Source organism: Neolamprologus multifasciatus, chromosome 1, assembly GCF_963576455.1.
Source record: "Neolamprologus multifasciatus chromosome 1, fNeoMul1.2, whole genome shotgun sequence".
Lineage (NCBI taxonomy): Eukaryota > Metazoa > Chordata > Actinopteri > Cichliformes > Cichlidae > Neolamprologus > Neolamprologus multifasciatus.
Window position 1 is genome coordinate 34,286,207 of NC_140439.1, and position 28,000 is coordinate 34,314,206.

Here is a 28,000-nt window from a genome sequence, read left to right on the forward strand (position 1 = left end):
TCCATAAACGTTATCTGTTTTCATCCCGCCTGGCAGCTCCATCTTTAACATCCTTTGTCCAGTATATCCACTATCCTTCCTCTGCACATGTCCAAAATATCTCAGCCTTGGTTCTCTAATTTGTCTCGAAAGCATTGGACTTGAGGTCCCTCTGATATACTCATTTATAATCCTGTTCGTTCTGGTCAATCTCAATAAAAATCGGAGAATCTTTCAATTCTGCCACTTCCAGCTCGATCTCCTGTTTTTTGTCAGTGCCACCATCTCCAAGCAATCCATCATAGCAGGTTTTACTTTGTAAACCTTCCATTTCCCTCTTGCTAATATCCTTCTGTCACACCTCATACTCATCTCCACCCACTCCACCTTGCCTGCAGTCTCTTCTTCAGCTCTCTGTTGCTTTGGATGGTTGATCCCAGGTATTTAAACTTATCCACCTTGACTACCTCCACTCCTTGCAGACAAATTATGGTTGACTTATTACTGGGCCCTTTTATTTATTATGGAATACATTGTTTTTGAATGGTTGCATCTTAGTACAATCCAAACCATGTGATTATCACACACTCACAACATGGGAATATAATCTTGTACTTGACCACATTAGCACTGCAGGTATTTGCAATTTATTTTAATTCGTTTTAAACCCGATGCTAATTTAAGATGTCGGTCACGATTTAGAGTGGCATTGAGTTTGTTATGCCTGCACAGAAATTCAATTTTGGAGTCAGTTAATGAATTCAACCTAATAGCGAGTGTCTCAATAATTAAGATCTCTCCACGTCTAACTTGTATTCATTTTTCATGTCAAAGATCCATTACTGTTGTGGCATATTATAACCTCAGATGTCTCATCCAGCGTTAGGACCGGAGGGGGATATGAGAGCTTGTCCGTGCAAATTGTCTTGGGTGTCAGTAGATCTCCTCGTCCCGTCTCGCTCCTCTTCTGAGTGGCCATGAACAGTGCAATAATACTTCGACAACAAACTCATCCAATCAGTCACACCCTGTTAATTATAAATGCTTATTACGTCATTCATTGCATGTACTTATACACGTGTTGTATACTCTTCTGTGTGTACTACGTAGCAAAAGGATAAACTAGAACAATTACAGTCTAAACAGGTTTGTTACCACAGTCACAGCGCATTACTCCAATCCCAGAGAGGACATCTCAGCTTTTCAATTTCATTTCATTGCTTCTCTTCCAGATCATACGAGTGGACATTGATCCGATTTAGAAACAAAATAAATGTTTTTGATATTTAAATTAGACACATTAAATTCTTTTTTGGTACTTTATTTATGTTACAATGATTTCTAACGGATTTTATTTGCCATTTAATTCACCGCAATCCGTCATATGTCTTAGTTTATATGCGTATAAAACACTTCTTGATGTCCAGATTTGTGTCTTTAGCTCAAATCTTATCAATCTAATAAAAATGCATGCTGAATGCAGTGTGTCTGCAGGTGGCGCTGCTTTTTTATTATTGCACGCGTTTCTCAGTGATGTTAATGGTGACCTTTGGCACTTATTATTGTAAAAATACAAGCAGATAGTATTTTGTTTTCACATGAAACACAATTTGTTATGGAATTTCCCACAATGTTATGCAGTGTTATAGAAATTCTACTACTCTATGCAGTACTGTGGAAAAAAGTAACAGCCATGTGCTGTTAATTAAATGCACTTGGTTAAATGTTCATCAGCAATAGTGACCACCTAAAAGCAGAGGTTTTGGCAGTTCCCTGCAAAAGAATGGCTGAACGTGAAAAGAAACAACATGTTGCAGTGGCTCAAAGTCCAGACCTCAACCTGATTGAAATGCTGTGGCAAGACTGCAAGAAAGCTGCATATAGAAAGTAATACCCGCAGAACTCAATGAACTCAAACAAAGAACAGTGGAACAAAATTCCTTCACAAAGATTTTAGACAGACTAGAAAATGATTACTTGCTGCAGGCTGTACTTAGCTTTTCACAGTACTGCATACTTTGGCTGACTGTTACTTGTAGTGAGCTGTGAGACTTTGTGAAATCTGCTCTATTGTATCTCTATTGTAGGGCCTGCCTTACAATATAAAGCGCATTGAGGTGACTGTTGTTGTGGTTTGGCGCTATATAAATACAATTTAATTGAATTGTTCACGAGTGATTTCAGCATAATGTATTGATTAATATCATTAGATTGAATCCCCAGACAGCACGTGTAGGTGTCACTGTGTAGGTGACCAGCCCAATGCATAAAGGAATTAGCATCAATAAAGGCCAAATACTTTAAGACTGTGTCATAAGCTTTTAACAAGGCAAACACATCATGACAGCAAAGGAAATAAGAGAGCAAGTGAGAGACAGAGTGGGAGGCAAAGAGAAAATAATACTCTGTAAATATTAATTAAGCTTAATTGGTCTTTGGTGGTCAGGAAGCAATGCATTATGCATTCCGCTCAAAAAGTCTTTTAAGCACAACAGATGATGGAAGTGGAATTTGTCAGCTTTTGATTATTTGTGTTCAACTTAAACCACAACTCAGGGAATAAAGTATCCCCACAGCCCCTTTTGCATCAAAGCAAACCAAAACACTTTGCATAGGCTGTGTCTGTTCTGCCTGCATGTCACGAAGTGAATCTTGTCCTGACATCTCCAGCCTGAGCAGAGTTACTTTTATGTTTGTTTTTTTTGGTTACAGCGAACAGAAACACTCACACGGTGAGGTGAATAAGCTCTCGTTTAATTCAACAAAATGAAATTATACAACTAGTGGTTAAAATCATAATTGAGTCCCAAGTAGGCTACATGTCTGTCACTGTAAGGAAACAGGTTGTGCTTGTTTTACACACTCGATTCATGGGGACACAGAGGAATTACATTTTCTCCTTTTAAGGGTAGGGGTTTGGAGAGGAATGGCAGAGAGAGGCTATCTTGATTCAAGCCAGGGCTCACATCCAAATATTTATATCCGATAAATGATCACTCAAAGTCTGAATCCTCGTATGCTATAAAACTCACAGAGCAGAAATAGTCTTTTTCTGTATTTTTTAGCAAAATAAGACAGTCTCTTCATGTGCTCTTCCTGAGGAGAGACTGAATGAAACGTACCTTCTGTATATGTGAGGTAACCATGAAAAATACATAATTATTATAGTAATATCACATAATTATCATCGCCATCTTCATATTTAGTTGATCATTATTGATAACAACAACTTCTTCATCTTCCACCTCATCATCAACACAACAAGTCATGGATGAGTCACCTTCATAAAATCGTCTGAGCAACAAATGAAAAAGATCAAAGAGTTAAAAGCCAAGCATCATCGTGAGGCTGGATACATACTGGTCTTAACGGTACAGTACACTGACAAAAAGAAAGACTCAAATAAATTATTAGAAGACACACTATCGATCATATATCATATATCTGTGCATGGCAGGTGAATAAATGCAAAAAGTCAGTCTACAACATCTCTCCAGGTTTCTCTCTTTCTGTGTTTGAGTGGTAACCCAACAGAGAGAAGTCTGGGTCTACATGCGAGAACATTCTCCTAGAAGTCTCTGATGGAAGGAGATGTTTATTGAGTATAAGACTGCAGAGACCAGATGTCTCCACACTTTGTGCACTCCAAATCTTTCACTATCCTGAAGAACAGAACCAGTAGTTATGTCAGCTTTTTTCCCCATTTCCTTTTAGTTCTTTTGATCCATTCTTCCCATGACAATGAGAGGAGTCCTCGAGAGTTAACCCACAATACCAGTGCTTGAAGACCAATGGCAGAAGAGCACGCAGGAGTAATCAGTTTGGAATTATAGTCCTCCTGTCTTGCATTCTTTAGATGATCGACCTGCAAGATCTGTTTCCATTTCTTTTCTTCCATCTAAAAGTCCATGGACATCGAGCGCTGTTGTGGATCAACTATGGTGGTACTGTTACGAGCACTGTTGCCACGAACACTGAGGGTTCCACAGGCTCCTCCCATCCCACCAATACCTCCAGCGATGCCACTAGGCCCTGCCATGCTCATGGCTCCTGCCATACTCATTCCACCACCCATCCCACCACCCATTGCCACTCCTCCCGTTATACCCACCGCTCCACCAATCGCTCCTCCTGCAATCCCTGATGCTCCTCCTCCTCCCATTGCTCCTCCACCTGCGGCTCCTCCGCCCACTCCTGTTGCACCGCGCCCATAAATCTCACATGTGGTCTCCTCTGTGACTCGGTCCTCAATGACCTGCTGGTCGCAGTCGTGAGTCTGTGAGTGCTGCTTGTAGCCATAGCAGCTCTTCTTATAGCTGGCTGTGGAGTTGAAAGTCTTCATGGGTGGCGGCTTGGAGAAGTCGTTGTGGTAGGACAGCTCCATCGAGCTCAGAGTGGTGCGGCTGTGTTTCATGCTGCCACCGCCAGTAGCCACAGAGCCTTGTGAACCACAGTGGTGCTCGTGGACGCAGCGAGACATAGTGGAGGAGCGCCGCATCTTGTGGAAGCTGTCCAGCTCCTCAGAAAGGTCAGCTAAGTCAGAGGACATCTCTTTGTCACGCAAAGAGAAGAGCTCGTAGTGGGGAGGGTCGAAGACCTCCTGGAAGCCAGCCTTATTGAAAACACCAGGACGTCGAGCTACAACCTTGAAAAGAAAAAGATCCATTCAGACTATACACTTAAGTGATTACCAGGCCACTGGTTGTCCACTGTGATGGAGCATGAGCATATATCAAGACAATAGAAGGAATAACCATTTTAAGTCTTAAAACTGTCAAAAAAATGTAATAAATGTGCTGCTTGAAGCACTCTGAAAACTAAATCTCTCCTTTTCCTATATGAGTGATTTGGTCCAACGTGGACATAGATTTAATTATTTTCCCCTTTTCATCAGGACCTCTCCAACATTAGACACTTCAAAACCTTGAGTTTTAAATCAGAATGAATTTGTACTACTTTTATGTGTCTCATTTCTTACTCAAATCTTCTCATGTTATGCTTCTTTTTCTTTAATTTTATCATGTCTTCCTATGTTTTTATCTCTTTTGATTATCTGAAATGTACAGCACCTTGGTCGACAGTTTTAAATGTTCTATATAAATAAATTTAACACATGATTTATTTAAATAAATAAATAAATTTATCACATGAGACATTTATGTATGTTTTCTTTTTTGTGCTGATTAACTGGATGGGTGTCTGCTCGGAAATGCCAGTTAAATGTTAAATCCGAAACACCTAACTCTAAATCTTCTCTAACTTTCTCCACTTAAACAGTCATGTTTCTAAAATGGTAAAACAAGTACCTAAGCACTTGTTTTAGTAAGTACCTTTTGTGCCATAAACATGAATGAATAATTTAACTGAATGCACATTATTTGCTTGCTTTTTAATATATATATTTTATATCCATTTAAAGCATGAGTCAAAAGGAGAGTACTCCTTTTTAGGGTCTCCACTTTGAAAAATGTTCAGCACTCACTCAGGGAGAAATCCATTATGGGAAAGTCAGACTCCAGTATTTCTGGCCACCTCAAGACAGCCATAAAGTAATGCTTACTGAGTAAGTAATGGGTTCTGGGAATTATGAGGCATCGTAGAGTGATGTAAAAATAGATGGAAAAGGAAGCTTAAGAGAAAATGGTGTAACATAAGAAAATATTACAATGCGACTATACATTTCCTATCTCATGTACTGGATTGTTTGTGACATGTGGTGAAATCTAAGCATAAGCTTTTTTTGTTTTCTGTCTTTAGAGCTACATTCGTTTCCAACTTGTAAGTAATTCCATTGCTTTTAATAATGTATCATCTTTTTAGGCTCCGACATCTCTTAGTTGAATGAAAGTCATGAAAGTCCAACTACCGTCTTTGGGCCTAATAGATCATAGAGATGATGCAAATCCCCCTGGGTCTGCCTTGAGTTGATCCCCGGTTAGGCCCTTCTGACTCGATTTCCTGAATGCTGCAGTTTTATCGTGGGAGATGTTGATTTCCTGTGCATGAGAGTTTCTATAGATAGGTGTAAATATGGGCTGTCTGGATACACGAATGTGATGAGGTTGAGAGCCATACAGGGGTAAAGGGGTGGCGGGATGGTGGGAGGGGATCACATGATGTGTTTTCTGTCTTGCTCACTTTTTTCTTTTTTTTCCTTCTTTTTTTTGAGTTCTTTGGGGTTTTTTTGTTTTGTTTTGTTTTTTTGTTTGCTTTTAAAAAAAATTCTGTAATTATTAATGTTGCTATGCTGTTATTATTATTATTATTATTATTATTATTATTATTATTATTATTATTATTATGCTTGTATTTTCTGTGTTTGGTTTTCGGATGTCTGAGGTTAACCTTGAAAGGCATAGATACAAGTTGTGAGTTTTCTGTTTGTTTTTTTGCTTTGTTTGTTTGTTTGTTTTTATTTGTTTTCCAATTTAAAAATGAAAATAAAGCTTGGGGAAAAAAAAAGAAAAGTCAAAAAAAAAAAAAAAAAAAGAAAGTCCAACCACAACCAATGGCAAAACAAAGACTGTTTTACCTTTTTTCTTGGCTGCTTCATCTGGACCAGGATGGAGATGATAAGAAGAACAAGAACTATGCCCGATGAGACGCCGATAACGGTGCCATGGGTCTTAGTGATCTGATGAAAAAGCCCCTTAGATCGCTTCTCTGTAGCAAAAAGGTTAATGAGAGGAACAACAGCAATGAAAACTGGGAAATTTAAAAGCAAATCCAAACTCTCCAAACATGCCATGTAAATCTTAATCAGCTAGCTGGAAGAAAGAAGATAATCACCTTTGCAGTGGTTTTCATCCCATGGGTACACACAGTTCTGAACGCCATTGCAGACCAGGGAGTTGTTAATACACATGTTGCTGTGACAGAAGAAAGTATTGTCGTTGCAAGGAGCTGCAGGCAAAAGACAATACACCGAGATAATGGAATTTAGAAAAAAAGAAAACATCTGTCTAACAGTGCAGAGTAAAAGATGACTACACTGTGAAAAGGACCAGAAGCTATTTTGATGATAACAATAAAACAATAACAATAAAGGAACAATCATTTGGCTGTGGAAATCTGTAGAGGCCCGTAATAAAAGATGAAATGTTCTATTATTTTCTGAAACACTGGAGGTCTAATGGAGACGCAGTACACATAAGGCCATGCATCATCATTTCCTGCACACATAACATCGGAGTGACGAGGGGAGGAGATGACGGCTTCACTAAACTGCAGCCATCACGTCAAGAGACTCTAACAGAGGGGAGACAGAGAGCGGGTGGAGAGGGGGAATAGGGAAAAGATGAAAAGAAAGGCAGCGGTGGGGATGTGGTGGCAGAAATGGCTTCGGTTCATCATGGGGGTGCAGGTGGTTAGGCAGGTGCCGCGAGACACAGCACATTAAAGCAACTTTCAGCGTATGAAGACTGTGATGGCAGAGACAGAGATGGCTGGTAATTGAGGCTGGCTGCTGGGCTCAGGAGACCGATGCACTGCCAGTCAGCAGGAAGACATGCAAGGCTGAAAGAAGATGCAGATGACTGCATACTCATATAGACAAGTTTGGAGCTGCAGCAAAAGCCAATTCTTATCTGCCAAGTGGAACTAGAGATGGGTGATGTGGAAACTGGGTTTAGGGCAGCGGTCCTCAACCTTTTTTGCGCCACGGATCGGTTTATGCCCGACAATATTTTCATGGACCGGCCTTTAAGGTGTCGCGGATAAATACAACAAAATAAAACTAGTACCGGTACCGAAAAAAAGAAAATTTATTCATAACACACGTGAAAAGACCAAGGAAAACCGAGTTAACGATAAAAACGATAACAAAATAACGCTGAAAACTGATAAAAACCTTGAAAACTATACATTTCACACCTGAGCTTCAACTCTCGCGGCCCGGTACCAAACGACTCACGGACCGGTACCGGTCCGAGGCCCGGGGGTTGGGGACCGCTGGTTTAGGGTACTTAAGGATATTTATAGAGTATTTTGTTTATTAGTCCAGAGGAATTGTTTAGCAGACAGAATATTTTAACACTAATAGTTGGTTAATATTTCACAAAGTCCTCTATATAACAAATGGAAAATTCACGTCGGGTTGTAAAGAAACAGGAGTGTGCAACTAAAACTTCTTATTGAGTCCAATACAAAATAAGGGAAATTAGAAAACCTGATCTTTGTGAGAGCAGCCCTATATTATAAACACATTTAACGCCAAGTGTGTCATATTTAATACATGTGTGGTTCAGTGTGTTTTTTCCCAAAAAATCTGATCACATGAATCATCGGACACATTCCATATGCAAAAACCATACATACTAAAAGTAATATATGCAAATTGATATTTTATTTTTCTTTAATTTGTCAGAAGGTTCAATAAACACTCTTGTTTCTAAAAATTTGAATTTTATGGTAATTATTTCATGGTTCAAGCTTTACAGGGTTAAAACAGCTGATGAGTAGTATGCTTTCATTTAATTTGTTCCCATTTCAGTTGCCAACAATAACAGAAAATGATGTCTACAGGATATTTTCTTCATCTAATATCAAGTCGGTTTTACACTAAATCCATTAGTATCCAATTATTTGTATAAGACGTGTCGTATATCCTGGACAGGATGGCGCAGGCACAGAAAAAGCCATTCACGCTCACATACACAACAAACACTGAGAAACAATAGGGGGTTCAGAGAGGGAAAACATGCCAAGTCCACACTGAGAGATTCAAAGCCAGAACAGTGCTAAGCACACTGTCCAATCCTAAAGCTCATAACTTGTGCAAAATATGACCCAATCAGATTTGTCCTGTTCAGTTGAGTAAAGGATGCAACAGAGAATAGATCGGAATAAAGTAATGATAACATAAAAAAACAAAAACAATCATGATTAATGTATGACTCATATTTATACTTCTTTGTTGAGCACAAAGGATGAGCATGCTGTTAAAATGGTGTTTACAAAGATAAATATTGTTCCTCTTCTCATGCAGCACAAAGCAAAATCTGTCTCTTATGGCTTGTTCGCTTCTCCAAACTGTCCCTTCCAAGCTCCCCTGAGTAAATCATTCCACCCTTTTTTCCTCTCTCCTTTTTTTAAACACACAAGCTTAGCGGCTGTGTGCACACACACTCTCTGAGTCTTTATCACAGCTGAAACAGACTCTAGTTTGCTCTACTAGTTTCAACCCTCTTCCAAGGTCCATTGTGATGAGGGCTTTGTGCCTCCTCTTGCTTCCTCTGCCTTAGGGTTAAATAACTTTGACAGCAGGACATGCATATGGGCATGTATGTGAGGTTGTGCATGAAAGAGTATGTGTGCGCTGGAGTGTGCTCTCCTTCTATTTCCCAGTGAGAAAGTAGACAGGGTCGCTCCCCTGACACCGCCATCACTTCCAAACCGATTATGTGTCTCTCGCCTTCAAAATGTAGTTTCTAGGAAGGTGTCAACAGCGCTTCACCCTCACAGCCTCTCTCCTCACACAAGGACATAACTCATCTGAGTGTGTGCATTGTGTGGCCGTGTGTTTATTTAATAAGGCTTTCGTGTGCCTGGTTTACATTTCATAGGGGATTCTGCTGGAAGATTAGAGCACATGACGGAGTGCAAAAGGCACAACTCATCTTCTACTAAGTGACAAAGATTAATTGTTCCCTCTGACCTCCAAGCAAACTTTAAGCCAGTCGCTGACTCTGACCAAATAAAGTTTAGGAGTTCTTCAGGAGTCTTCAGACTACTCTGAGATGAACTGTGTGTTAGTCAAAGTCAGAATTAATGAGGATCCAAATGATCTTAAGGACTCTTCAACTAAAAAAAAGAAAAAGAAAAACACCCTTGCTGAATCTAAAAGCCTTCAAGTTGCGACTGCAATCGCTATGGGTTTGCTGATGAAAACAACATTAGCATTCACACAGGGCTTGGGAAGTGTGCAGGAGAATGTAGCAATTAATATTTCAGTCCATTCAGGCATTTAATGAAAAATGTTACAGTGTGCTAACAGAAAACTGTTTTCTGCCAGGCAATTTCTTTCTACTTTATACGCAACCCTTGGCAGCATTTGTCTGAAAATCTCTTGTACTTCAAAAGTGATGAAGCCCAAACTGAAATTACTTCCATTAACCCCATTCAGCATTTCCTTTCACCAAAACAGAGAAATAAATTCCTCGTTTCCTTTTGTAAGTGACCTATAATAAACACAGTATGATGCTGTGACATGCATATCAAGAAACTATTTGATACTTTCAGTTATTTAAAAATGCTGGAGTTAATAATTGGTTTTCTCATATCTGCGGTCTAAACATGGCGCAGCGTAATTAGCTTTCCTTGCTGAAATGGCACTTCAGTGTCTGCTGCTGACTGCTGATGCAAATAGAACACAGGACTCATAAATCAACTGTTTTTACGACTGCTCGTGTGTGTGGGGTTGATAATGTAGAGCCTGGAAGATCCTGAAAGTATCAACATGTATTACCTCCTTACGGATGGGAATTGAGAACTGGTTCCAGTTGAGAAGAGGCACCAGATTCTCCAAAGTTTCAGTTTCTTTTATTAGTATGAACACATTTTTATGAAACTTGCTCAATCTAAAACATAAGGCAGCAGAACTTTTTGCATGCCCGAGTCACATGTAAACCTATTTCTTCTGTTTATTGAATGTGTTTGGACTCAAATAGTAAATCAGCCATGCTAATGCTGAAAACCTGTGAAGGCTTTTTTTCTTTTTTCCTAAACAGGAAAATGACGAAGACTCATTAGGGAAGTGTTGAAGTGTTAATGACTCACCAAACCAACAAGCAGAATTGATGATGGCAACGAAATCTTATCTATATAAATTAACAGAGAATTATTCAGCCAAAGAGGGCAAAGAAAACTACAAATCATACTCCTAATAAACAAATAATAACACAAAACTGTTATATTTTATCTTATTTGTCATCTTAAAAAAAGCTAGAGATGGTTAAATCCCTTTAATTAGTCAATATCTACAGAGAGGCATAAAGTGCTGTTCAACAGCAGCGTTAAACCCGCAGCAGAATGCCGGGTTTGATGCCGTAAAAATTGTCTAGCTCACAGTTTTTATACGTGTGGTCAGACTGAGCCCATTCTGTGTATTCCAGATGGCATCCAGAAACTGATGTCTTAGGCTTGTTTTGTTTTGTTTAACAGCATAACAAATGGCTCTAGGCCAAATACTCAACCATGTGGAAGTTCACACGAGGAAACAAGATGTTAAAATGCTGGGTCCAGGCTGAATTAGTATTGTCAAAAGACTGGCACTCACGATCAATAAATGATGTGAACAGCATGCGGAAGCGACTGAGTCGGCTCTTCTCGTCGGCCCACATTCGTACGACGCCCATGTCGTTGTTAAGCATCACATCGTTAGCCACAGTGCTGCAGAACTTGGCCTTGAGGTTTTCAATGGCACTGCTGCCATCGTACACAGCCACGAAGTTCTTCTTACACTCATTGGAATGCTCCATCTGGTAGTCTATGAAGCGCAGGTAGATCTGGGGATGCACAGGAGATGCAAAATAAAAATGAAATTCACAGCGATACATCACTTCGCTTCACTGCTGTCTAACCATGACAGCAGACTAACTTTACTTTTTATGCCAGCAAAGTGTGAAAAATATTCATTAAATCAGAAAACCCAATATAGCAGACACAGAAAATGTTCAGACACTCGTAATAAGCAAAACACAGATAAGAGAAGAACCCCGTGAACCTGTGAGTTGTTATAAAGCCCTTCCTTAAAGCATGTAGGTATGAAGGAAAGAACATAGGTTTACTTTAACAAAGTAAATCTAATACATCCAGGTTGTGATACATATAGCAGTATATAGCAATGTATAGCAAAGTATAAAAGTAAATCTGAGAATATGGAGCAGCGTGCTCTGTGTTCCTCACACACTGTTTTTTTCATGGTTCTCTTCAGAGAATACAGCAGGGAGGAAAGACTAGTGAGCTGAAGCTGCAGCCCTCCTGGCATTGAAAGTCTGGCCTCAGAATGAAATACTAATGGTGTGTTCACCTGGTCAGAAAGTCAGAACATTTCAGCTTTCCAGAAATTGCAGTCAAACACAAGTATCAAAACACCTTGTATTTATCATGTTGTACTGACTCAAAATTTAATGGGATTTTTAAAAAACCTGACTGAAATGCACTAGTTTGTCCTTTGAACATCGTATCGATTCTCAGCCTATAACAGTTTCACCTGGTTATAGCAGGAAGCACAAAGAAGCAAGTCATAAAGAATAAGCCAGTCACAAAACAGATTTAATAAAAGCTACTTTCAGCTGCTCCCTTAGTCACAGGGGGTCACGCTAGAAGGTAGTTCTACATGTTTGATCTGCCACATTTGAACACCAGACAAGAGACCAAGACTCTTGCTGACACAACCCCATTGAGATATGTGTGTCTCCTTACTGGACTGAAACAGGACCTTTGACTTGTTAGAGAAACGTGTAAAAATGCTAGACTATGCAGCCAGTAGAAAGCTTCCTCAATACAGTTTCTTTATTCGTATAATTTTGTTACTACACCTGTGCTTTTTCTACAATAACACTACTACTGAGATACAACTTCACTTTGAGCCTGTGCCCTGTTTATGAATGTCTTTCTTACAAACTGGACATAAAGGAAGGTGATGACATGTCAACCTGCATTTTTTCTATTTACCACCAGGGGTTGACTCCCTATTATAAAGCAGCCTATGAGAAAATACATAGCTATTGCAAACAAATTAATGACCTCAATCAGTAGTTTTACATCCGTTAAGACAAAGTAATTTTCATTTTGCTAACATGGACCCATGCTGAGTAAAATAAGCAATAAAGCAGGTTATGCTTTAGGATGTGGCTACCTTGACACTATATGAGGGTGCAACACTTTCCATTTCTCAGTCAGAGCCACCTCTTGCTCCCAATGTGTGTTTCCAAAAAATTGGTGACGGTTAAAATGCCAGCCAGGCTTCAAAATTAATTTCACAAACCAGTGTGTTTTGTCACAGTAGCAATGTCCATCTTATCTTTACAGTCTATGTAGCCAGCACAGCATAGTTTGCTTATTATTAAGCCCAAGTATATAACTGTGTTTCATTTCAGCTCACACTGTGAGTAACTGCATAGCACGAGTCAACAAATTCTTCTGCGCACAAGTCACGTCAGGAATAATGACATGATAAAATCACGACCATGGCTCAGATTAAATTTCAGCACATTTAGCTCGCAGACACCGGTGAGCAGGCAGCAGTTAAGTAGCTGCTGAGCCTGCTGCTCTTTTCCTTTTGCGTCATTGAGCTAATGTCTGGCCACTAAACTCTGTCCTTCTACTAAATTCAGATCATCTTCACTTCTGCTTCACACTGCACATGATGAATCAGTGAAGCGATTGTGGAGGCTACTTTCTATGCAAGTAAGAAAAGAATGCGTGTCCGTGCGAATCGTGTATGAATAAAATATTACTTTCCTATATACATATCAGTATTTAATGTGCATAGGTAATTACTTGTACTGTGTGAATGGATCCTGTGTAATTTGTGACTGAATGCATCTGCCACTTTATACTTAATAGGATGTGCATGAATTTGTGTGCATTAGTGTACTGAGCCCAGTGAGCAGCCCAGGAGTGTGTGGATGACTCATTTAGTCACGAAGGAGAAGCAGAGCAGCAATGAATTAAGGCTAGCCAGGTTGCGGTTGTAATTCCAATGAGATTTTTGATATCCAGTCATAAATATCAGAACTTATCACTGGGTTTTCACTCTTGGCCTGAAAATATTGCCTACTCGTGAATCTCCAGGGCCACACTAAATAAAATTCGCCTGCTCTGCTTTTCCCATGCTGCCTATCTGTGTATTTGCACTGCTCGCACCTATTATGTTTTAAATTACAGCCACAGTACAGACAAGACTGCCAGAAGTGTTGTTCTCAATGAAAGGAGTGCACAATGCTACTGTGTGCATTCCCGTTACATATTTAAATGTAAGTAATTTATAGACTCACTCAGATTTATATCCACCGATCAGCCACAACACTAAAACCCCTGGAAGGTAAAGTGAATCAGTGGTCTTTGTGCTACAATGCAACCTGCCTAGGCATTCATGTGGATGTTACTTTTTTACATGCTAGCCATTCAAATGTGGCAAAAAACACATCTATACAAGAGGTTTATTTAAATAGGTGAGGGGTGCCATAGCTGTAACAGACTGAGTACACTCCAAGGAAATAACACTCTAGTTGTAAAAACTGCTCGGCTACAGCTCAAGGAACATGATTAAAATAGAAAAAAAACAAAGTATTTAGTTGACTCTGCATGAATTGGCACAGACCTGATCTACCGAGACCCCACAAACCACCTCCTAGGCGTCCCCCTTCAGTGGTAAACAGTAAACAGGTGGTTTGTCGGGTTGTGGTTTTACATCTTCTTGGCTACATGTTTACCTATTTACTTGCCTTGTAACAGAGAATATCAACAATAGTTTCCCAGTGACACAAAAATAGATAAGAGAAATGTGTAATAGCATCACAATAGTAATAGGTGAATGTGCAAATTAATGGTGCAAAGACAGAGAACAGTAGGAAGGTGAAGCAATGGAAAGTGGGGCACGCTGAACAGACTGGCAGTATACAAGATGATTTCAGAGTTTACTTCATGACTGTTTAGATATTCTGAGTCGTTCCTATTCTTGTTTGTACTCCAAGGATTCCCCCCCCCCCCCCCCCCCCACACACACACACACACACTCGCTTCAACTCCTTTCAAGTCCTCATGGTAAAATTCAAAATTACTTCTCCTCAGATTTCTTTTCATGGATGACTATTCATATCTATTCTGGGATTAACTGCATTTGTTGCAATGAGATTTTTGTATCATTTTCATGCGATCTTGGACAGGATTCATGCAGGCTTTCGTCATTTCCACAGTTCCATTAGCAGCCAAAATAAATATTCTGAGCTGGGGTGTGAACAGAGCCCCTGTGCTCTTACAATTCGCTGAGAAAGATGTGTAACCTCAATTTTCAGTGACGCTGAGAGGCGTGAAATGATTGAACACAACTGAAAGAAACATTACTGATGCTTTAGATGTAAAATTTCTGTCTTTCTGTGGCGCTAACTCAGTATGTTGCCAGTGTAACAAATATCCCCAAGAGAGATTAATAAAAACCCTTGAATGTTATTCCACTTTATTTTGTAGTGAGAATGAAGGATGTTTAGAGACTTTTATTTATTCAAGGTGTGCATTTGTCTGGCATAATGAAATGGCTTTGAACATGACTCATTCAAGCAGAAAGATAGACACCGGCTAGATTTTAGGGTTTAGAAAGCACCACAATGGAGCTCGAGCAGGATAGAAAAAATGTGTTAAGGATTGTACCTGGTTACTAGGCGTGCAACGATACTCGTATCGATATTGAACCGTTCGATACAGTGCTTTTGGTTCAGTACGCATATGTATGAACAATACAAAATTTTTAATTTATTTTATCAACTTTCCTTCTGACGATGCTGTCTGTGTTGAGCGCTCAGTGGATCTGCGCTCGACAGTGCAGCCTAGGCGGAGCAGTCGAACGCAGATTCACTGAGCGCAGGGCAAGCTAGCGAGACAGAAGTTAAGCTCTCCTTGCAACATGGCAAATTGAACCTCCCCCACCCTCATTCAGATCTGGCGTTTGGAACTATTTTGGTTTTCATGTGACGTATGACCCTGAAGGTAAGCGCGTCATGGACTAAAGTAAAACAGTATGTTGGATGTGCCACGCAATGCTCAATTACATTGGTGGGAACTACTGCGTTAGCGCAGTTAGCTTGTTAACGTGTTGGCCGTCCTGCCCCACGCACGGGGCGATCCGCGGTAGCTCGTTAACGGAGATTTGCCGTGTTGTGGCGTTAATGTCATTTCAACGAGATTAACGCTGACAGCACTAGTGGGAACACAACGAATATGACTGCACATTTACTCTGACATCATCCTCGTGCAAAGACAAGTGGAAGCAGACAAAAACAACAAGCACGCATGCTACAAACTTTACCCGAGTCATTTAGACAGCCGTTAGCACATGATTCTCCTTATGGGGACCTGATATGTTTAATATGCTGCTGAGAATATAGCCCAGAAGAAGCGTATAGTATAGCTTTTATTTTGGAAAGAGCCATTTCTCTGTAATAAACTCTCTTTTCCAAAGATGAGTGATTTCTTGATCAGATAGATTTATTTTTTTTATTACTTTGTTGTTTCAACAACATTAAATTTAAAAACTGTACTTTTGAGTTAAAATATATATTTATAATTGTAATAAATGACAAATTAAAAAGGCATGAACTTTTTTTTTTGTATCGAAAAAATATCGAACCGAACCGAACCGCGAATTTTGTGTATCGTTGCACCGCTACTGGTTACTGACTAAAATTAGTCAGTACTGTACTGACCTTGGACTGAGAAGGAGCCTTGATTGTCCAGATACAGTCCAGGGCATCACCAGGCTTCACTCGTTTTTCTTCCTCCACCTGACTGGAGCGGATAATCCCGTCCCATCCACCAACATTAAACTGGCATTCTGTAGAGAGACAAAAGAAATGTGGAGGAGAAACATTAAAAAAAGAAAACAAAATGAAAGGAGAGAAGGGTGTAAAATAAAGAAGTCAAGAATGGGGTCACATGGATATACATAAAAGAACCAAATAGAAAAAAAGAGCAGAGGATAACAAGAAAAATGGTTATTATGAAAAGAAACACATGACAAACAGAGGGACAGATAATGGATTTTATTGAGGAAAGAAAAGGATTTAAGGCTGAACTGAAGTCAGCATAGCGGATTAGGAAAAAGGAAAATAGGAAGACAGAGGAACAAAGAGAGAAAGGCAGGGAGGGAAGAGCAAGATAAAAGAGGTGTGTGTTCCTTCTTTCGTGTTCTTTAATTTGTACATGTGTGCTCATGTACGTCCTTTCAATTCATATACAGTCGTGTGCCTGTCGAGGTACATTTGTGCATTCAGCATTAACGCCGGTGCCTGAGATAGCCTCCGGTAAGCTTCTGAGCACAGAGGAGCTCTTCAAAAAGGATCGAACGCAAACCTGCAAAATACTGAAGAGCTTACCTGGGATGGGGTTTAGCAGTCCACCCACGTGCAGATGAAAATCAGGGTCTGAAATGATAAGATTTGGATGGCACATTACTCTCAATCCACATAGCAGAAACAGGTAAGAAGAGAACACAAGATAAGATCACATTAACGCATCCTAGATAAAGCAGAAAGGAGGTCTGTTTGGAGCTAATATCTGTCACCTGATGGGAGGCACTGATTTCTGGGCATACTGGGTTTAGATTTAGAAGGCTCTGATGTTGGACTTGTCTCTATTGAACGGCAAGAAAACAGGTGGGGAAAAAAATCTATGATTGAAGAAAATTGTAGATCGTATGAGAGAACTGTGGATGTCCATTCTGTCTTTTTTCCATCATCTTTCACTGGTAATGAACACAAACAAGATGGGAAAGGGGGGAAGATAAGTATTCCTTTTGTTATACTGAGATCAGATTCTCCTTTATGTTTTGGGATAAAAGCAAACTAATCAGATCCTGTTCTTCACACATCTTGCTCAAAACCTTTGATGTGTACAAAAACGTGTTTTCACACTCTGTGCCATTACATTCAGTGCAAATGTGCCATTCGGTTGCTTGTACCTGCAATAAAGGTGTACTCGATTCGGAATCCAAGGCCTTCCAGCTCCTCGTCGCTGGTGAACTTAACCCACATAAAACGTCCTGTGGATGTGACAATCTCTGGATTCTTTCCCCCACAGAAGCGATCAATAAGCGGAGAGAAACCAAATGGCCCATCACGTATTTCGATGTGATCGAAGCGACACTCAAACGATGGCTCTATGTAGTAGTTCTTATCAAAAGACAGCTGAATCCTTTGTCTAGGAAGGGCTTTGGCAAACAAGGGAGTAGAGAGAGAAAAGAAACAAAGGGAGAAAATCTGTGAAAAGAATACAATTAAGTCTTTCCTTTAGAGGACACAGATAATCTGGGTGGTGACATGAACTTTTTAGAAGTTGGCTCAGAGCAAGGTGCAGATTATAAAGTCTTGTAAATCCTGTTCCACATTGCTGACTGTTAATTTCTGATACTTAGCCATGCTAAATGTTTACTGTATGTAAATGTTTCTTAAGGTTGTATTCAGGCTAGGGGTGGGCGATATAAACGATATAAATTTGGCCAACGATAGAGATTTTGACTATACCGCTCTATCGCGACAGCACATGTTGACGATGTCATCAAGCTGCGCCTGTTTTGGTCGAAAGCATCGCAGCGGCTACAACCATTATCATCTGCAAAATATGCCGACAGTCATAGCAAAGATATGAAGCACTTTTGAAATATGGGGAAAGCCAAAAACTGCGCTTCCTCCACTTCCGTAACATTGATTCATTAATGACTTTTATCGAGTGGAAAAAGTTGGCGTTCATCCTCCAGCTTCACTGTGGTAATGTTATGCTAACATAGCTGTGTCGCTAGCAATCACGTAGCACAACATTATATACCAGGTAGTCCAACTTCAGTAACCCTGCAAACGCCACTGCTGTTTAGTTTTCTCTCTTCATTTATGTTGGAAGTGATAGCAGAGCTGTACGTTTTAATTAGTTTCAAAAATCTCTCAGTCAGAACATGGTATGTCATGTTTAGGTGGAAACTAGCGAGCTAACTTCCTGCTAACTTCTAACTCTGTTAAATTTAATAACTTCTATTTTCATGGATGCCTGGATGTTAAACTTAATTGTTACACCTGGTAAAGCAGCAACGCTGATGATTTTATTAAAGGTTAAAGAATTTAGACCGTTTTTTACTCTCAGTGTTCGTTTGACTTTGGGACCTGAAGGTGACGGAGTTTTGGACCCAGATTACTCCGCGAAGCTCCTCTCTACGGCAGCCGTAATGCTCTGACAATCCATCAAGCAGTGCGGCTTACCAAAGTTGTACTAAAACATTTTTTAACAGATTTCTGCACGCCCAAATCGGTTCGAGGTCAGTAAGCACAACCAGAATTCATACATAAGGCACACTCTCGATTTTTGAGAAAATTAAAGGATTTTAAGTGTTCCTTATAGTGTGGAAAATACCTTATACAGAAGAAAATAATATATCGTGATATATATTGTTACCGCACATGCTTGAAATTATATGAATTTTAGGCCATATTGCCCAGCCCTAATTCAGGCATGATATTATATTTCTAGAGAGAACCAAAATGATCAAGAAAAATGTGACAAGTGGCCCACAAGAAAGTGGTTTGACTACTGAAAAGTAGCACTGAATTAGAAATGATCAAACCAAACGAAAATGTTTCCTGTCTCTGTACAAGCTGCATTACTGAGGACTTTCAGAGTAATTTCTGCTATTCAAACTATGAATAATGACCAATATTAGCACAGGTGGTGTTCACCCCTGAATATGATGGTATAACTCAAAATCCATCCATCCATCCATCGCAGTTAGGTTTTAGCTTAGATTTTATACTTTCAAGTTATGCTACTCAGTCCCTTTACAGTGCATTCCCTGTGTGCATATATCACTCAGAAGAATACATATACAGACAGGTGACAAATTAAAGGAAAACCATAAACTCTTGACACCTACAATGAGAAAGTAAGTAAATAAGTCAAATTTATTTATATCTTTTCACAGATAAAAATCACAAAGTGCTTCACAATACAGAAGGCGATTTTGTTTGGGAAATATTTGGCATGTATAGTTTAGCCCACTTCTCGCCTCAGAAGAGGTTCACTTCAAATCAGTACAAAGTTGCTCTGAGCATTTCTGACTCTTCAGTGTATGATGACACATTTCTGTCTGGACTGGAGTGGTTTCTTCAAGGACGAAAATGCTCTATCCATAAGGTATAAGTGTGCACTGAATGAGTATAAAAATTATGTAAGTCACATTTGATTGCCTTTGCATTACCCAATCTTAACCCAGCTGAACGCCTACGAGAGACTTCGGACGGAGATGTCAGGCAGTGCTCTCCAACCGTCATCAAAGCACCAAATGAGAGAATATATCTTGTGACAAAGTTGTTCATCCTTCCAGTGGATTACAGAAACTTGTATGATCAATGTCATTTTCTGACAGGTGTGCAATGGCCCAACACTAAAATATTCTATTCTGCACTTTTCCTTTAATGTGTCACCCATGCGTATGTGGACACATATGACCACAGCATCCACAAATGGAGCCACTGTGGGATATGTCAGCACTGCTGTCACTGATTTTGTGAATACACAACACTGCAGTCACAGCATGAACTCTAGTTCACAAGTTCATCTGCCATGCAGATCCAGATGAATGTACTGAATGTTTGTGGCACTTTAAAACCATGCCTTCCCTCCCCGCATACACACACACACACACACTCACACAGTCGGTTGCAAGGGCAATTCATGCCTTCAGAGATGAATCATACTAAAAAGAGATGTTGAGGGTGAGGGCGTGAGGCTCTCAATCATGCCAAGCTTGCAGAAGCCAAATGCACCCAGGAAAAGAGAAAAAAGAGCAAGGTCAAGGGTGGTACATGTGTATGGCACAGAGAACAAGTGAACTAAAATAACCAAAGTGATTCTCTTTTCCCTGTGTGAGTTTTTGCTTCTGTTCTTGCCTTTGAATTTGAACCTTTCTGCTTGAATGAGCAGCCTGTATGCCTCCACTTCCTGCTATGAGTGCATTCACTCCCTGATGTGTTGAGTCTCATTTTCTCTATAAATTTCTATCTCCTTCTCTCTCTCTCTCACACACACACACACACACACATGCAAATGACACAGCTTGATACGTAAAGAGCAGAATGTATAATCACTGAGCTGATGAACTCTGGGACATGACAATCAATGAGGCTCACTAACCGCAGTTTATGATTACAAAGCGATTTGATTAGCTCTTCTACCAAACGTGAGCATCCATCTCGCTGCGATTCAGAATGAAAGGCTGAACACTGGAGCCTGAATATGAATATGACTAAAACCATTCAGGACTAAATAATAGTAAATGATAGGTTCCATCTGTGGTGTCCCAGGCCTGCTGCGAGGTACTACTGCACACATCAGTAGGCTTATTCACCAACAATAGGTCTGAGCTTGCTTTGTCCACAGGGGGAGCACTTGAGCCATATGAAAAATCTATTCTCCACCACAGAAGGTAAAGGCACGCATCTCATCAGCATGAGAGCCTGTACTTTAACTTCATGGATAAACAGTTCATCAGTCTAGAAAACACATCAAGCAGCATCCCAGACCGCATCTCCTATAGCTACTAATGATGCTTTCCATTATGTTTCCCGTGCGGCAGGAAACCAAATTACTGATGGGTGTGATATTTCTGGTGAACACTAAAGCTGACAAGAATGCCTACAATTCAGTGATACGCCATCAGAGCTCAGTTGTGTAGCAGATGTTCATCTCTTTCATATTTTACTTCAATAACCGAATCTTTTGCCAATAAAGATGAGCACACTGTAGCACTGCTCTGATGAGACCAGAAGTCAGGCGCTACCCACAATGCGCCACTCTCCATCATTCTCAAAGGGAATCTGTGTGCTGAAACAAACTCCGGATGGCTCATTTGGAAAAATGTCAGGCTGATTGCCCGCTAGCAAAAGAACAGAAAATCAGATAGGAGCGAGGTTATATAAAACAATGCCAGTCAGGCTAATGACATTCACTGAAGGAGGCAACACGCTGAAAGGCGGGAAACTGTGTCAGCTGTTCTGGCGCTATGGAGCAGAAGATGAAACATCAGTGATCTGGCTTTACCTTCCAGGATGTAAACACACTCCTTATTGGGTGGATAGGGGTTTGGGTAGTTTGGGGAGGTGAAACTCCCGCCGTTGATGTTGCGGATCCACGTGCCACAGTCGTTCTGGTTGGGCCTCTGGCCGCCATAATCGCTCGGGGATTCTGAAATCAGAAAGGCAGCGGGAAAAGAGAGAGCGACAGACAGATGGGGTATTGAGTCAAGGGATCAATGGGGGGATGATTGGAAGGCAAGGAGGGTATACGGAGGATTGGTGCAAGAAAAGGAACAAGCAGGCAGGGGATATAAAGGGACGAGAGGCCTGATGGAATTAAGAAAAGAACCCTTTTGTCCCGTGATAAAAGTAGAGATAATGCCTCCTCATTTCACGCTGGTTCGATATGGATGAAACAACATTAAGAGAAAATAGGAGCACCTGAGCTTACCTTTAGTTCTCTGTGCCAGAGCGAAACCCTCTTCTATTAGAAAGAAGAGTACCCACGCTGTGAAACAGAGATATTACACATTAGTCACAGGTGACTTAAATTCTGTATCCATATCCTCGAGTTCATCAGCAGTAAAGCCACTGAACAGACACCGAATGTGATCGGCTGTGGTATTGATTTCCCCTGTGTCTGATGAAAGTGAAATATAGATCAATATCATTTTTAAGTACGTCTGTGATTGAATTAGTATAATTTTTTTAAAAAGGTATGGCTGGAAAAGGAAGAGGAGAGCTGAGAGAGAAAAGTTAATGCAATAAAGGTATATCAAGAATGAGGAATGAGGAAGAATGAGGGGGGAAAAACAGTCTATTATCAATACAAATTATTCATGGAAGGACGAATAGTGCACAGGCATCTTGTAAATAACACAAGTCTAAGATGGAAAGTGAGACATGAGGTCACCATTTCATTCATTGCTTTTCAGTGACTGGGTGTTGTGATATATCTGTGTTAATGATAGCCATATTGTCTCAATAAGAAATACTGATATCATGTTTTTAAAGATTCATACAGTCATGGTTACAGACTTTTTCTCCAACCCCCATTTTCAGTGTCCTTTATTTACCGAAAACAGAAGCAAAAACACACAATTAAGGAAGCTGTACAAAAATTAATTGGAGCAGGAGATTTGTTTTCATCAGATTTTCCATAAATAGCAGTATTACATTTATTATGAGTCTGTTTGGCCACAATAGTGACACTCTACTACACACTATTATGACAGCACTTGTCATTCCGCGGCACAATAAACAAGGGCTACTGTGATTCTTTTCTCTAATTACACTGCATATTATTTCCATGTTAACTGATGAATTGTTGGTCTATAAAATGTCAAATAAATATTAATCTAAAAGATTGTTTTCCTTGTCCTATAAGTATATTTTCACATACGACCATCGAAATGGTTTCAGTTGTTCAGGAATTCCACTGATGCTTAGCGAAACACGAAACGTGGAAGCAGAAGAATATCAATAGCAATGATAGTTTTATCTGCAACACTAAAGTGCAGTGCTAGTTGGTATTTTGGCTTCAGAAATATGTTGCTAATGACAACACTTAATTGAGATAAAGTTCAGTGTGAGATAAAGGCAAACATGAAGAAATAATACAGCTAAGATTATATATAGATATGAATGGTGGGAATACCTGAATTAGTCACAGCTTTAAATGTACCTACACAGTGTGAACAGACTTGCAATGATACTTGTAGAGTTATTTAAAGGTAATTTGAATCTACCAACTCCACCTACTAATCTGCAGCCTCTGGGCACCAGAAAGATAAAGCATTCGCACAAAAAAATGGATACCGGGCCTCTGGGCTCACAGCGTTGATGAGAAGACAGGCATCTGGGCAGCGCATGGACACGGCCAATAAACGGAATATATTGTAGTACAATGATATCTGCGCTGAGAGCACGCATGTTACAGCTTCTGACACTGTCTTGCTCTGATAAGCCGCTGTAGACCTGATCCCCACTGAGTTCATAATAGGTTGGCCCGCACACATCGAATAGGAGAGCAAGTGTGAACGTGGCACGTTGCATAATGGTACCCAGGGAGGACAGATGGAAGACTGACAGAAAGAGAGAGAGAAAGAAAAGAAGCGGGTATCTAATGAAGAACAATCCACATTTAACATGAGCAATGAACACAAACCAGTGAGCCTAGATGCTTAGACTCATTTTGAAATGCACACATACAGAAACCCTCCCTCCCAGCTTCAAGATCTCATTACCTCTGTCTCCATTATCTTGCAGTGAAGTAGGTGGGAGTACGAACTACCACAGGCAATTTTGGAGAGCAGACCACCCAAATAACAGAGAGATGCTGCAAGCTCACACTGAGGCTTTTTCACTGTGTAAGCCAGAATCTAAATTCTGAAGATATCTGAAACACTGCTGCCCTCCACAAAGCTAAAGTGTGCACAGTGGGAATCTCACCACACTCCGAAGGCCTTTTGTCAGAAGTTTTAAAACACAGACTTTGTAAGAAGAGTGCTTTTATCTGTAAAGACAGAGGGCTGCAGTGGCTTACATGTGTTTCAAGTCTATAAAAATGTAAACTCACTTAAATGGCAAAGGTTGCATAATTTATTCTGGTAGTTGTAACATATTTTGAAACAATATATTTAAATCAGCAGCTAAACAGGATTTCAGTCTTTGTCGCTTCAACATCAAGAGAACAACTTGCAAATGTGTATAAAAACGGGTGGAGTGTGGAGATTATGAACATAGACACAACTTGAACAAAAATGAGTTAATTGGCTAACATCTTATGAAATTAAGCAGTCTTTTAAAAATGTAGGTTGGGTCATCTCATCCCATTGACCTCTGGTCATTTTAAAGCACAAGAGGAAACGTTACCGCCGGTTTCAACCCTGCTATTCTAGGTCATGTCACTTCATCTTTACATCACTTCTCACTCTGGCGTCCAAACCAAGCAGAAGCTGGGCACAAACTGAGGTCACCGCAGCTTTCTGAACTGAAACAGAATCAGCAGCACTGCTGTACCCTACGGAGACACCCCTGTTACACGGGTGGGAGAAATATCATTGCAGGCCCATGAGATACTATTGCCTGCCAATGATTTAATGTGGCTTCAAGATGAATAACTTATGGGCACGAGTTAGAAGTGCCTGGGAATGAGATAATTCCCTTGTGGCTACAAGTACAAAGCAAAGGGACATAGAAACTAAACTGTCTTTATATTAGGGGGGGCATGAGATACAGAATTCTTTGTTTACTGACCACACCAGGCAGAAATATCCTGCAGTTCATCATGGCTGTTGCCAAACAGTTGATAAGATATGAAAGTCTCTAAAAAGGCTTCAGTTTTACTCACATTGTAACCTGTGTAGTGAAATAGTGAGGTACGTTCACCCAGAGAGGGTGCTGAAAGCATCAGAAAATCAACAGCATTGGAACACACTGGACAGCGCCACTATGCTGGCTATTAGACTCACCGCAAGCAGGATTGGTTTTCATGTATTAATCTGAGCATTTACAAACACACCTCAAAGTCAGCAAAGGCTATTCCATAGAAACAGCAGGTTAGTGACTTAATATGGACAGTAATGCTTGAAGCAGCTTTTATTTTGAAGTGCAAGGAACTCTAGCCTGTTCAGTAGTTTTTATTACTTAAAAAGATTTTTCTTTAAGGTTTCTTTGTAAAACTGAACTTAAAACACTACGTATCTTCTGGTCACGTATTATTAATACGTGGTCAGGATAGAGTTACAAGCTAACCTCTTGCGGCCAAGCTACTTTCTGGCAGTGACGCTCTCCTCACCTTTGCTATCGGTGGTTCGCTTTGCTGTTAAATCGTTTTCATGGCCTAAACCTCAGCGGTGCGGTGAACTGCCCACACATGCAGACCCTTTGACAGGTTCGATGCACTTAATCGGCGTTGCAGCCTTGTGCTCCGGCGCGTGCCTCCTGTGCCAGCGGCACGATCCTGTGGCTGCAGCGGGAGTCGCTCCGGCGGCAGCACGCGCGTGTGCGGGACGTCTCTTAAACTTCGTCGTTTCCTCCGCAGCAGAGAAGGAACTGGCCATGGTAGCACCCATTGACACCCCTAGCTGTAACCCGTGCATTACAAAGTAATATGAGAGTATATATTTTTTAGGTTATTGATAACATATATTAAAACATATAATAGCTTTAAGTTTCCTTTTCTGGACAGATTTACGCCAGGCTACACTGTTTGTGACGAGTTGTTTTTATTACGCCTTTTTGGAAGCAGTCAATGCGCGCTGACGGCTCGTATCGTTGCTGTGCGTTTTTTAAAAAAATTGTATCTGACCTTTGCTGTCCACTATGATCATAAATCTGCTCGCACTGTTTACTGATTGTAAACTGAGTGCCGCACAGATTCTGTTTTTTTTTCTTGCACCACTGGACCATTACAATATAATAAAAGCACAAAACTATTTTTATCGATTAAATGCTCAAAATACCAGATGATTAATGATGTTCGCTTTTATTTATTTATTAAGTCTTTCTAATTAGCAGCGAATGTGCTCCGGTTGACTAAAGCCAATCAGACCTAACCAAACCCTGGAGGACCTGCGTGGTTTGAGCAGCAGAAGCTTGAACACAGATCTGTCACAAGAGGGCAAGTAGATGCAAATAAAGGAAGAATGGAAATAGGTGTGACAGAAAGCAGGAAAAAAACCGTTGAAAACTGTCTGTAAATTGCATCAGATTAAGCGAAAAACATAAAATTAACGAGGCGCATTTTAATCTTCTAAAGCGCATCTATGGTTAATAGGCTATTTGAATTTCATGGCACCTTCATTCTGATGGGATCGAACCCCACAACCTGCAGTTAAACTGTCAGCTGCGCTAAAAAGAGAGGATTAAAGGTTAAACATTATATCCAAGCCTGAAATATTCTGTCGTCCGTGTCGTGGCCAAGGAATCAGACCTTGACGCGCACCTCGGATGACCGAGGGGCTTCTGTACAACTCACCTCTGTGCATTTCCTCTGACGATGTGATTCCTAACCCAAAAGCACCGTTTCTAAAAACGCCCTCCTTTTCTGACCATCGTAGGGGTCCACGAGGCTCTTCACAAAATCCAACTTTGCTTGGACAAAAGTAAATCCATTACGCAGAGCCGCGCTCCACCAAGCTCTTCTTCGGCGTTCCCTTTGCTGCAAGAAAAACCCCACTGCGAGCCTTTCAGCCAGGCATCATTACAGCAAAAGCAGCCTGCAGTTGGACCACGGTGGAGAAGACATGTGGAGGATGGACTGATCCAGCTGGGCTGACGCGCTGTAAGGAGAGGAAGGTAGGTATCCAAAAGACGCAGACGGATGGATGATGGATGGAGAGTGACAGAGAGATGGAGACTGGGGAAGAGTACGGAGGAGGACAGCAGGAGGTGGAGAAGAAGAAGAGTCCGTCTCTGCCAGCTCTCCGCCCGTGTCTGAACTAAGAAACGCTCCTGAACGAGGCTCATTTAAGCCGTGGGCGCTGCTTACATCAATGAGAGGCTTGTCAGAAACACGGTCAAGTTACAGACAACGCACACGGAGCTTTTCCGGTGAGGTATTTCAAAAATAAAGTTTCACTCGTGAACTTGTTGCGATTTTTAAAGAGAAAATAGCGTAAAAAATATCTGTTTATCTATCTATGGGGATAACACTGATTCAGCTATCCCGAATAATACAGTCATGGATAACTAATGTGCTAAATATTGCACATGTGGACACTGCTCTCATTAAGAAAGGGAATGACACGTTTTCCCCACGTTCAACTTTTGCTTGTTTCACTGGATGCTTTTATTTTTAAGGAAATATCATATTTCCGGTTCTGTAACGCTTTATTTGCTGCCTAGTCTAACACAGCGTGCAGCTCACCACCTATTGCTTTGAGTCCCCTTGTCTTCCTCACTGTATCTCTCCGTCAAACATTGTCTCTCTCTCACACACACACACACCGACGGCTGGCAATTGTCTATCAATACTGTAGTGTTTTTAATCAGTTGCAATCTGCTTGAAGGCTACATTGTTACTCTCATTTTCCATGCAGGGGAGGTTTACCCTCTTCATGCATTATTTAGTAGGGCGGCCCTGTAGAGGGGTGCAGGTCCAGAGGGGTGCTCCAAGGGACCTCCAGGGATCTCATGTAAAATTAAAGGCTGTTTAATTTAACCGTGCAACAAATTCAGATAATGAGAGCATAAAAAGAGGATTATTTTGAGTGGAAACTTGCCACTAGCTTCCCAGCAAGAAA

The 28,000-nt window shown here is 40.5% G+C and overlaps 1 protein-coding gene across 1 annotated transcript; it reads right to left on the bottom strand.

The window, feature by feature from the left end:
• Window positions 1-2,712: 2,712 nt before the first annotated feature.
• On the bottom strand, window positions 2,713-27,997 carry neto2a (neuropilin (NRP) and tolloid (TLL)-like 2a). The gene is made up of 10 exons (XM_085155829.1): window positions 26,734-27,997; window positions 22,204-22,260; window positions 21,778-21,921; window positions 17,657-17,905; window positions 17,073-17,120; window positions 16,404-16,531; window positions 11,255-11,483; window positions 6,769-6,882; window positions 6,512-6,642; window positions 2,713-4,624 (listed from the first exon to the last, which is right to left on the bottom strand). Exons 1-10 carry the CDS (start codon window positions 26,741-26,743, stop codon window positions 3,878-3,880), a joined length of 1,857 nt encoding a protein of 618 aa, XP_085011955.1. The 5' UTR covers window positions 26,744-27,997; the 3' UTR covers window positions 2,713-3,877.
• Window positions 27,998-28,000: the final 3 nt, after the last annotated feature.